Below are 13,120 nucleotides of genomic sequence, written 5' to 3' on the forward strand. Positions count from 1 at the left end.
TCATTATTCATCTCCTTTCAGATACTGGGCTTTGTTTCAGAGCCCTCTAGATTGGAGTCACTTGTGACAAGTCTAGGAGTCACTTGTCACATTGTTTCTTTTTTCTCTTCCTAATTTAGTGGAATTAAAAGAGCTCTCAGGGCTGAGGATACAGCTCAGTGGTAGAGCATTTGCCTAGCATGTGTGAGACCCTGGGTTCAATCCCCAGTGCTATTAATACAAATTTAAAAAAAGAGCTCTCCATGATTTTTCTCCATAGACCTCTCAATACTAGAAGGTAGCATCAATTCATTTAAGACTACTCATTCCCAGACCTTGTATTTGTCTCTTGGAAGTTACACAAGAGGAAATGGAACCGAAAAATCTGTTTTAAAAAAATAAGAAATTGGTGCAAATGAGTTGTTGAAAGGAGCTATTAAAGTTCTATCACTATCATTAGCAAACTGATCATTAGCATTGTAAACCAGAGTATTTCAGAGCATTTATCTACTTCTATGTTGAATCTATTATTTCTGAAGTCCATATATTATTTCCCAATCTTGTATACTTAAGATAGACAAGAACACATAGTTTCCAACAGCACACCATGAAATCATCTGTCTTGAAGAACTCACACACACACACACACACACACACACAATATGAAGAGAAAAAAATTATTCTGTTTTCATAGCAACTTAACAAAATCTCATCGACTCTATATAATGACTTGTGCAAAAGTCCTTTAGAAAGAAGGTGCTATTCAAATGTAAGAAATTAATTTATTGTAGCACCAAGAGTTTACAAGCTCTATACTAATCAGGTTGATATTTCTTTTGAATTGCCCCATAATGCATGATTCAAGTAGACTCCGCCACTGCTCTCCTCTTATTTTTTAGGCCTGGATGATTGAAAAACACTGCCCTTATTTTTAAGATCACTAGCTTACTACTCTCTGTACAAAGTTATTCAGCATTGTATTCTTTTACACAGCCAATTACTATAATGTACTTTACAAACTGTTTCACAAAAATTAATTTATAATGGACGGTTTTTTTAAACTTGAAACAAATGACTTGACTTTCAGTCCTCTACTTAGAAAACTTGTGCCAAAGGGATAAAAAACAAAACCAAAAGCAACATTGGTCAAATCTCTGAGTTTGGAAAGATCATTTGCCCCAGTTCTGAGATCTTTTTGGAGTCCTTTTGGTATTTCCATTCTGGATCCAAAAGAAAATAATGAACTGAGTTGGGCATTCTGCCCATTTTATAACTTGGCAATGATTAAATGTTACTGAAACAGCACTAATTAGAAAACAATCTTCTTTGAAACCAAATGTGTTGACACATTTACAACATTCAAATAGCTGTGAAGAGAGAGGAGATTTTTATAGTCCTCTGAATTCCATTTGTCCTGTTGATCAAATATAAGTCTGTGGTTTTTACTACAAAAGTACAGAATGATCCTGTCTGACACTGCTTCTGGTTTATGCTGTACATATCATGGTGAGATTTGTGATCTAAATAATAAGAGTCAAAATTTTACGAAGATTAAATACATTCTGGTTCTAGCATGCTTCAGACTTTTCTCGATAAATGTTACAAATGTCACTTTTCTGTTTGAAAAACTGGGAGAAAAATCATACAAACTGTCTATACAAATACCTTCAAGTAGAAAAACTACTCAAAAAAACCAAATTTTAGAACAAAACACTGAAGTGGTACCCAAACAAATTTTAAATAGAATCCAAAAGTGAGGGAAACAAAGAAATCTCATCTACTTACAAGTTGGTTTTGCTGTTGGAGGAAATTTGGTCCGGGTAATAGCCAAAATTATGAAAATAATGACTGGCCATAAGATTAAGACAAGTGTCCAAAGCTGCAAAAAAATATGTAGAAAAAAATGTTAATCAAGTTGTTGAGTCAACAAAACAAAACAAATAAAAATAAAACCCTGAATATAAGAAGTATGTTTTATTATAATATCCCGAAGTAGATATTTGTGTAAAAACTGTAAAACCTGTAAAAACTATTATTAAGAAAGGAATGAGACTTTTAAAAATACAAGAGACTTCACAAGAATAATTGTTCTAGGCTTAAAACCTTGAAATGTTCTTCTGAAATTTTCTTTCCGGTCACCTCCCATGACTATCCCTAAAGTGAATATTTCAAAATTCAAATCTGATTGGTAACTTCCTTACTTAAAAATATCTGAGACTCAGGAGGCTGAGGCAAGAGAATTGCAAGTTCAAGGCCAGCCTCAGCAACTTAGCAAGGTCCTAAGCAACTTATCGGAGCCCTATCTCAAAATAAAAGACAAAAAAGTGGCTAGGGATATGGTTCAGTGGTAAAGCATCCCTGGGTTGAATTCCCAGCACTTAAAAAAAAAAATCTATTGAGTTTCCCTGGTGCCTCTTGGATAAGAATGAACATTCAAAACAGCCTCATTTCAACCCCTGCCTGTCTTACCACTTCCAGTGTGTGCGTTCTGTGCTCAGCCACAAAGGCCCATATGTGCCTTGGAAATGGCTCCATAAATAATGTTGAACGAATCAGGGAATTAATAAACCAATGAAATGACTAATGGAGTCAATGACTAAATGAGCCAACAGGAATATGAAGTTTGCGAACTTCATATTCCACTGCAATATTCTCTATTTACTTCCACCATAGAACTTAACATGTTATAGTCAACATTCCTCTCTCTCTCCTTTTTATTTATTTATTTATTTTTTTAACCTGGTTCCCAAAATAAACAAGCAGCTCTTTTATGGTAAGAATGGTTTCTTACTCACCCCTGAATTTTCACTACCTAGTACAAAATAAATGCTCAAAAAATGTATACTGCATGGAAATTTAAATTTCTATTAGAGATTTGCACTTTAAGGTACATCCGCTGCCGCTTTTTCTTCCTATGTAGACATGATTCAGTTCGAAAGTCACTAACTGCTTAATATTTTATATACCTATAAAATCAGCTCCAGAGCAGTGAAAAACATATTCACAAGAACATTAACTGTAATATGCAAACAGTTATAGTGCTTGCACCAAACCGTAGAGAACACACCTAGCCTCTCTCTAATGGAGTTAGACTTGGAACTCTGCTTCTGTTACTTCTGTGGTCACGCTTGTTATCTTTCCTCCCTGACTTTTCAGAGAAGTTTCAGACTTTTTGCCTGGGGCTTTTCAATGCTCTGAAGTAAGCCAAATCCAATCAATTATTGACCCTTCAGTAAATCCTAGCCTACGTTTTCCACTGAAATTCCCAGTGTGTGTCTAAGGGCTCTATTTTCCTTACTAGCAGGCATGTTGACAACTTCGTAGACTTTGAGTAGTAGGACAAGTTTTAAAAAATAGAAGAAGTTCAATGGAGATGGAAGGAAGTCTAAGGTGTTCATTTTGATCTTAGCTGAAATGCACCCCAGCTAGGACAAATGGCTGGATCTAAAACAGCATCTCTCAGACATTGGCATGAACATGGAAATCGTTGGAATTTTGCAAGCATGCAGATTTGCATTGAATAGACTTTAAGTGGGGATTGAGATTCTACATTTCCAGTAAACTCCCAAGGTAGGTGATGCTGCTGGTTCATGGACTACACTTGGAGGAGAGTGGAACCAGATATATGCCACCTTATCCAACTAGCAGGGTTATTTATAAGGTCCTATGATGTTTTTGTTGGACAGTGTCTTTGAGATCAGGGTATTTTAAAACAAATAAATTTGCTTTTCAATGCTTGAATAACTGAATTTTAATATAATTGGTGTTATTTGTAATCCTATTTATTTCATTTTATTTTATGAATTTAAAAACATTATTCTTAGAGGGACCATAGGTTTAACCAGACTGCCAAACATATCCATAGCATCATGGATGTTTAAGACCCTCCATCTGCCCCAACTCCCTTATTTTATTCTCTGGGTGTGGAAAGCTAGTGTAACTTGTCCAAACTCACATATGCAATTTGGAAGCAGACAGGGGACAAGAATCTGAATCCCAAGATACATAGCCAGGATTTTCTGTAATTATTCTGCTGCTCTAAGGAGCAAAGAAGAAAGTGGTACAGAAAATGTGTTGGAAAAATATGAGTGCCATAGAAATAAAAGCTGATATTACTCTAACACAGTCTCTGAAAAAGCTGAAATTTAGAGGCTATTTTTCAAAGATCTGGATACAAAGTACAGATCATGTTTCATGTGATTTATTTGAAAGGTGGATTATGAAGAATGAAGGTTAAAAAAATTTAACACTTGTGGGCTTATTAGTTGGTATTTGAAACCATAGTTATTTTTTAAAGCATGTATTCCTCCGAATGGGTTTAGTGTCCCATAGCTGCTACTAGGCTGACTATTCGTTTTCTGTTCTTATGAGAATTCAGAGACTAAGATTAATTACACCAACCCAAAGAAGCAACTGGGTTCACTGTAGCCCAAGTAAGCAACTAGGACCATATACTATGGGAATTTTTAAAGTTATCTTTTGATTGATCTAACTTGATAATTTTCTTCATGAAGATGTTTTCATAAATTCTGAAATTAGTTTGAGATATGTTTTAAACCCAGCCAAAAATGCAACCTAAGTCAGGGAAGTTTAAGGCAATTTAGGCTCTGTAAAAGGCAAAATCCTCAACATGCCTTCAAACACATCTATCATCGTAAGCTCTCTCTGGGATTTTAGGCTAAAGATGTTTGAGAACATCGCTGTATACTAATTTTAGAGGGATAATAAATACAAAACTCTCCACACTGCAATCTTGGGAAAGTTAAAGTTGACAAATTAATCACAGAAGCAAAAAATAAACAAAATTTAAATTTTCGTAGCAGCAGGATTGCTCTTAACAGCATTCTAAATGTTATCACAAACTACCTAGAAGCAGATGCAACATAAAGGATCCAAATACCAACAAATGAGTCATGACTTTTAGTTCGTTTGTTTGGAGAAAGGGCTAATATATTGATTTTACATATATAGACATAGGAGCTACCTGAACACACGGAAGAAAGCAGCATTTTAAGATTTGGTGTATTTGCTGATATTTTAATTATCTCGCACTACCTCTATGCCTCATTTGCATTCCATCTCCCTGCATTCTTGACATCCCACACTGAATATTTCACAAGTCCCTTGGTAGGCTGGTGCATTTGTGCTCTTTGATTTTTCTAGGGTTTATAGTCTACTGATGTGTCCCATTCTGTTCTTTCTCTTCTCCTTTCCTTCCTGAACAACTCAGTTCAGAAGTCCTTAGGGGACAGAGGCAGGATGATTGCAAGTTCAAGGCCAGCCTCAGCAACTCAGTGAGACCCTTGGCAATTTAGGGAGAAGTGCCTCAAAACAAAATGAAAATGAAAAATGAAAAGGGTTGAGGATGTAGCTCAGTGGTAAAGTGCTCCTGGGTTCAATTCCTGGTACAAACAAAAAGGAAGGAAGGAAGGAAGGAGAGGAGAGGAAAGGAAGAAGGAAGGAAGGAAGGAAAGGAAAGGAAAGGAAGGAAGGAAGGAAGGAAGGAAGGAAGGAAGGAAGGAAGGAAGGAAGGAAGGAAGGAAGGAAGAAAGAAAGAAAGAAAGAAAGGAAGGAAGAAAGAAAGAAAGAAAGGAAGGATGGATAAGGAAAGACAGTCCTTAGGTGAGATCCAACAAGGCAAACTTCCATGCTAGGACTGGGCCAGCCACAGGGGCCCAGTGAAGGAAGTGGACCTCCAACAGAGTGAAGAGGTCACAGGCAGTGAGATGGGCAAATTCTACAAGTGGAATGAAGAAAACACCAGTGCAGGGACAGAGGACAGAGGCAGTGGTAGGTGACCAGTTTTGTGTGAAGTTGACCAAAAACCCCTCTACTGGGGGAGCCAGGTCTCTCACTGTCCATCTGGGGAATTACAAACATGGAAAAGAAAAAATCTAGAAAGAATTCTGTAGTGTGGAGTAAGAATGAACAATATGGGCATAAATTCCACATTTCCATAACATATAAAAAAGGCATGAATTGTATGCAGCTGCACAATTCTTATTTCCTACTTTCCTATTTTCCAGTTCCACAAGTTCTGCCTCATTTTGTACCTTTTCTGTCCCAGCCCTGATCACACTCACTTTTCCAACAAACACTAGCTTTTTTAGTGACATCTGGGAACTAGGTGTGATCATGATTATTGAGATGTCATTATCTCCAGACCTGGACAGAGTTAATAGAATAGATACAGAACATGGGGAAAGATAGGTGATATAGATAGATGATAGACAGGTAGATAGATAGACGCAGATAGATAGATAGAAAGAAAATTCCAGGTACAGAAATAAGGGCAGAACGTCTGGTGCATCAAGAGGTAGGGAAACATTGCTACCATGTGTCCATCCAACCTTTATTGGAATGCTTCTAGAGACAAGCGGTTCACTACCTCGTGAGACTGCGTCAGTGGACAATTCACATTGTCTGATGTTTTTGCTCACATTAAGGTGGAATCTTCCTTCCCAGGACTACACTCATTTTTCTTAGTTTGGTTTCCACTTCCACATGAGAATTCTGCAAGTATTTGAAGAGAGACAATCTCCTCTCCTCCTGGGTATCATCAACAATTCTCTATTAAATCTTGTTTCAAAATATCTTCCCCAGGATGAATTCTTGTTGCTAAGTGATCTTTTTATAATTAGTGTCAGAATTTAATATCATACTCCAAATGATAATAGCTAATATATATTGACTGCTTAGGATGTGCAATATGCTGTTAAACACTCAACGTGCATCATCTCATTTAACATAACAAGCTCATTTTCTCTCTCAGATGGGAAAATCGAATCTTGAAGAAACTAAGTAATCTTTCTTTCCAGACACCACTAAGCAGTATAGAGCTCTCATTTAAACCTAGAGCCTGGCTTCAGGACCAGCACAGTAAACCATTACGCTATAGAGATAAACCACTACAGAAGAGACTGCTGGCTCTCTTTGATCTGAATATTATGGCTTTTATTAGTTCAGCCTTGGGACTAATAAAATAGTTTTTTTAATTATTTCAACATTAGCGAGCATTGAAAGTCATTTAAAGGTCTTCCTTGAACCTAGAATCATTACTTTTTATTACAAACTTGAAAATAAAAATTGTCCAACCTTCCATACCATAAAGTATACTGTCTCTTTCTTCCTCCAATACTCTTTTTTTTTTTTTTTTTTTGCATATAAGAGCATGGCTGTTACTTGGTAGCAACAAGAGGATTCCAAGGTTCACATCATGAAATAAGAGCTTGGTACTTTAGATCTGGAATAAACCTCATTTCACCCCCAAAATGAGGAAATACAAGTGGCCTAGTACTGTCCTTCAACTGGGCTTTCTGCTTTTTAACACTGCCATCCATATACAGGACTCATCTGAAAACTAGGATTTGAGAATTTTTTCCGGAATTCCATACTTATAGATTATAATTCATTTTAGAGATGGGTAAATTTTCTATGGTGTCTATAGAAAAAACACAACGTGCATTGGAAATCAAGCTGATTTATTTCTCTATCTCCCCTTTCTGAAACATCTTCATCTCTTTACAATTTTATTGATGGACTAAATTTTTAAAAATCCATGTGTCCACTATGTGTCAGGCACCATATCAATAGATAGAACTAAAAATTTTGAGCAATAAAACATAATTAAAGGAATAAATGGTCCAGAACCAGAAGAGATAGAAGTGACTGGAACATTTGACCCATAGTAGAGTGAATTGTGTAGGACCTAGTTTATTGTAAACTGATTTAGAATTAAATTTGGAATTACAATTTCATCCTAAATTCTTCTAAACTAAAAATTCCTTTGATGCACAGATCAATCTGCTTCAAAAATTTGAAGCTAAAACTTTCTTCTTCTTTCTTTAGTCACTGTGAAAAAAAGTAGTTTGAATAAGGAGGGAATTTAAGGAGAAGAGTCAAACTTGATTCAAAATGTCAGAGATAGCCTAAGTGCCATGAGAGCAAGTTCTAGAATCAACAGAGTTGATTCAGTGAGAGGCACTAGCTTAATAGTTACAACAGAAAATATTCAACTGACATTAATTTTTCTTTTTTGGGTTACAAATTTGGAACTAGAGTCTTCTTCCATCAAGATCCGAAGTCCCTCCTTGATGGCCTTTTTAGAACCCATTTTCTTAGTGGAAGAAAACCTATCTTGGTTTATCTAGCCTTTCAGCTTACAGCCCTTTGCTGTTCCAGGACAGTTTCCTGTCATTAGCTAGCATCTCATTAGGAGAGTCTCCCTATTGCTAAGCATCTTTGGAATGTATCTTCATTTTTCCATTATTCGTAGAGTTAAATTACAAGCTCAGCAGGGTAGCAACTATATCTAATTGATTTTCTATAACACCTAACATTTCTCTTGGTTCTTAATGTGCTTTTTTTTTTTTACTCTTTTTTACTATTTACTTTTTTCTCAAAATAATTGACAATTGAGAGCACCACAAATATTAAAAAATTGCAGTATCTAATCAGATACCTTAGCAGATATGATCTCTTCTTTGGTGGGCTGTACTCCAAGCAGGGGTCAGAGAATATTGAGAAAGGAAACAGTTCAGGAACAGTAGAGAAATAGGAAATGCAACAAATAGACTCGTGATTGGGGAAGTCTGACTTTGATCCTTCAATTCATAAGGTGACATTGGACAAATCCCTTGAATTCTCTGTGACTCTGTAAAATTAAATCAATTAGCTAATCCAAATATTCCAGAATTCTAGTCTTTGATTTTATAAAAGGAGGGCTATTTACTTAATATTTAAAAAGAGCAATTTTGAGTGAGGTCAACCTCAACAATTATAGCCAGATTCAACATTATTTATCCTATTTATTTCTGAGTATGTCACTTTTTGTAATTCTTTTCTCATTTTCTATTCCAGCATATACTTTTAAAGTAAATAGACTTCCTCAGTAACACTCAATCTACCTTAATACTTTTATTTTTATTTTTGTATGTTATGGTTTCTGCATGAATAGATTCCCAACTCTCCCTCACAGACTGTCCTACCTACCACCTCACTATGTGATAGAATCTGTTTTAAAAATTAAGGGAGTTTATCATGGTGACAACACAGGCATTTTCCTTTAACATTCAGTAAGGGCAATACATATCCAATGTCACAAAATTTAGTTTCTATTTTTCTGGATATGAAAGTATATTTTTAAAATATTATTTCCAGGATGAAATGCAAATATCCGGATAAAAATGCACACATTTTAAGTGACTGCTTGATGGATGCCCAAGTCTAGTTCCTCAAATTTCCATGAACCTTCTTTTCGCATTCCTGTCTTCTAATTTGTCTCTATTTTCTGTTTTCACATTTTTAAAATTTTATCTTCCTGATGATCTGTGATCCTAAGTTGGCAACCTCTTCTTTCCTCTAAAGTGTGATTTTACCACATACGTATCCTTTCCACCCAGGTCTTTGAGTCTCCTTTCCAATGATGAGGTGGAGCTAGCCCCAGGCAAATCTGCAATAAAAGCAATGTCTCTTTCTTTGCTCGCCTGTTCTCCACTCAGAATTGTCTTTCCTTCTCCTCTTTGCTACACCATGTTTTATAGGGCTTTCTTGTCCCTCCAGTGGGTCCTAATAGATTCAGGTAGGCCTTCTGTATTTTACCAAATTCTGTGGTTTTGTTTTGTTTTGTTTTTTTCCTGACCTGACTTCCTACAATCAAGACTTATCTGTCCTGGGCCCCATTCTCTCAAAGTGCACTTAAGATTGGAAGCATTCCATAGTTACAGAATGAACTATTAGCTCATTTATTCCCCTGCCCCAGGAAAAGTGTAATTACCAGAGGCTTTTTAGGGATTTTTGCTACAAGAGAGTGATGCACAATGTATAATACATGCATTATCATGCATAATTATCATGGTATCATGGGAAACACATTTAGCATATCTGACTTGCACCTCCTTTTAAGTATGCCACCAAGTCCAGAGGAAACTGAAATAGAGAAAAATTCCAAAGTATCAACATATATCCACTACTTTATAAATAAGAAAGGAACTTGCCTTTATAATTTCTAAGAATGAAATTTTTCAATGGAAAAAAATTATTTATCTGAAGTTCTTGGAGTTCTTCTAATGTTTTAGAAGTTGTAAGAAACACATACAAACTCAAACCCTGCTTATCAGCAATAAGAGATGCCAGTCCTCAGTTCCTCTGTGTTTTCATTCTTAACTACTGGATTTTCATCACTTTTGAAATTTATGTCAATTTCTTCCTCTCTCTCCCACACCCTTCCCCTGGATTTCCTTTCACCATTTATCTGAATAAAATACATCACACACATTGCCCCAAATCCCTCACTAGGTCACACACATTGCCCCAAATTCCTCACTAGTATATTTGCTAAGTGTTTCGCTGTTCATAAAGCACTTTGAAATACATGAGCTCACGTCGGTCTTTCCACCCTAGAGGGTAGATGCAGCAGATCTCGTGCCTATTTTACAAGTGGGAACACCAGTGCTTAGAGAATTTGTCATATGCTATGTAAACCACGGGCGGAACGTTGGCAGGAGCCCAACTCTTGTGCTCCGACCATATCCACATACCCAGGACTCTTTCCCTGCCAAATGCTACTCAGAATCAACCACGTGCTAATTATGGGGAATTTGTCTTTTATTCTCTTTTTATAGTTAACAAACAAAAATGTTAATGCTTTTATAATTTTATATCCAGCACATCCAAGAAATCACATGACCTCTTATGATTTTAAACCCTTCCCACCAAATTCACAAGGGCGAAGGAACATCTAATTCCTTCTCTCACGGCAGACATCAGAATACTGAGCAAGGTTTCAGGCACAGCAAACAAGCCTGAAGTGAGATAAGGTGCATAGATAAAAGGTTGGTTTCTATGATGTATATTATTTGCATATTGTATTACACAACAGAGGCTGAGAATTCCTACTCTGAAGTGAAGTATATCGAATGTCTTTTTGGATTTTCCTCGTTTCCAAACGTTCTTCTGAATATACGAAAATTCACAGAAACCATTTTTTTCCTCAGTCTCCTTGAACTCTAGCTAGTGAGACTCTAGTAGCTAGCTTTGTAATTTCAAAAGCAAACATTAATGTAAGAGCACAAAAAACAATGTCGCAATGAGCAAAAGGAAGACCAACTGTAGATGTCAAGTAATTTGGTAATATTCTTAAAACATGCCCCACACACATACACACGCTCACCACTTATTTGGCCTTTCCAGTAAATGATTTTTAGATACCAGTTTCTTAGAAACCTTTCCATATTCACAACCTCCAAACTATTTCTGTTCTGTATCTTACTTTTCAACCAAACTTTCTATGGCTTTTGATTTTCCAGTACATTTCTCTCCATTTCAAATGATTTTCAAAAGGTACTGTACTTTCATTCATCCCATTTTAAACTACATTCATTAAGAAAAATTCTGAAAGCATTTTGGCCTGAACCCAGAATTCCACACTAGTTCTAATTCAACAAGTAACAAGGCACATCCTTTCCTTTGCCCAGGGCATGTCCTGATTTACTCTTTTAATTTACTGAAATCAAAAGGCTGCTTTGGGGGCATGTTAAGACTCGCCCCATTAGCTAAAAGACAGATGGAGGGATGAATTCTAAACATCTTATTTTCTGCTTTGAAAAAAATACCTTTCGACTGTTCCTTTTCCCTTTCATTGACATCACATTTTGGGATTGCTTCGAGTGTCGCCCTGTGACCCCTGCCCCCACCTTTTTTTTTCTTTTTAACTCACCGGCTGCCTTTTGACCCCTAGCCAATTTTTCCACACCAGGATCCGAAGTTGACGAAACTGGGAAGCCATCCTTCAAACACCCCGAAGGAGAGAGAATCCTCTCTTCCTCCGCTCCTCAGAAGAAGAATGGTTGCCCCGTCCAACCTGCTGCGTGTCACTGGGCCAGGAGACTTCACGGCATAGCTTCTGTGGGAGCAGGGCTCAGAAACCCACAGTTCTTCTCTTCCCGATGGATTTTTCCTTTCAGTGAAATCTTGATGAGGAAGCACTTCTCAACCAACTCTTCTGCCACAACGGGACCCAGATCAGTGTCTTTCAGCAACTGTGTTTGTTTTAAAATGACATACAGTTGCTGCTCTTTGCATGAAGTCCAGACTCAAGAGAGAATGAGTATCATTCAAATAATGCCCCACTGTAAAAAAAAAAAAAAAAAAAAAAAAAAAAACAGGTGAACCTACACCTCCTCCTCTCCATGAAATTAACTACCTATCCACACCTTACAGAGCCTGTCACCTGCACTGGACGCGTCATAAGGAATTAGGTGGGACCCTTGCCAGGCCAGTAGGACTTGTCCTACATTCTCTTGCCTTCTTTCCTGCACACATTGCCTGCTCTAGCAGAGGTAAGATACAGACAGCATTTCACAGACTCAGGGCTCAGTGACTCTCATAATATTTTAAGTGTCATTAAGATATTTTAAGTCAATAAGCCCAGAGCTCAACTTAAAAAGCTTTCAGCCCCAGCCCATCCTTAGATATACTATGAGAATATAATCTTTAACTTAAAATTTAATGCTTTGATTTGGGGAAGTGACTATGTTGACCGGATCCCACCTTCTATCACAATATACTAGATTAGACATAATGCAGTAAATGAAAGGTGGGCTGTAGGCAACGTACAGTGGATTCCCTCGTTTTGGCAGTTAGGGTTAAAGGAAACAGACTGACCCCAGATATTTCTGTGACCTCTTGTACCTAGGATGCTCTCCTTTCCTAGACCTCTACCTCTTAAAATTATTCCCAAGTTGACATTTCCCATGAAGTCTTTTTAGATATCCTCATAAAATACATTCTCTCTCTTTTGAATATAGCACAATTCTTTGTTGCTATGTCTCTGAAAGAACTACTATTTTTTGCCTTATGGGGTTTTTTACTATCTCATTTTTCTCACCAAATTGAAAATTCTTTGAGGACGTGGCCTATTGTGTATCCTAGTACTTCACAGATGGTCAGTGCCTAAAATACCCTACTGAATTTAACTGAATAGACTATTTGAGCTAAGTCTGGTTTGGTGAGGTTCCCATTTGATCCTCACACCTTGCCCTGACGGATCCAGACTCAACTTGCAAAATCAGTTAAAGCATTGTTTGAGTTCTCCTTTCAGACCTGGAATAATGCTGGTTCAGCTGCCTGGTCTCCAGGACGA

At 36.9% G+C, this 13,120-nt stretch overlaps 1 protein-coding gene across 1 annotated transcript in view; it reads right to left on the reverse strand.

The window, feature by feature from the left end:
- Abca12 (ATP binding cassette subfamily A member 12) overlaps positions 1–12,044 on the reverse strand; it is a 168,821-nt gene extending 156,777 nt beyond the window's left edge. Inside the window, 2 exon segments of the mRNA XM_047547620.1 lie at positions 1,765–1,858; positions 11,696–12,044. Coding sequence (XP_047403576.1) covers positions 1,765–1,858; positions 11,696–11,764 — 163 coding nt within the window. The 5' untranslated portion in view covers positions 11,765–12,044.
- Between the last annotated feature and the right edge of the window lie 1,076 nt (positions 12,045–13,120).

Source organism: Sciurus carolinensis, chromosome 3, assembly GCF_902686445.1.
Source record: "Sciurus carolinensis chromosome 3, mSciCar1.2, whole genome shotgun sequence".
Classification (NCBI taxonomy): Eukaryota; Metazoa; Chordata; class Mammalia; order Rodentia; family Sciuridae; genus Sciurus; species Sciurus carolinensis.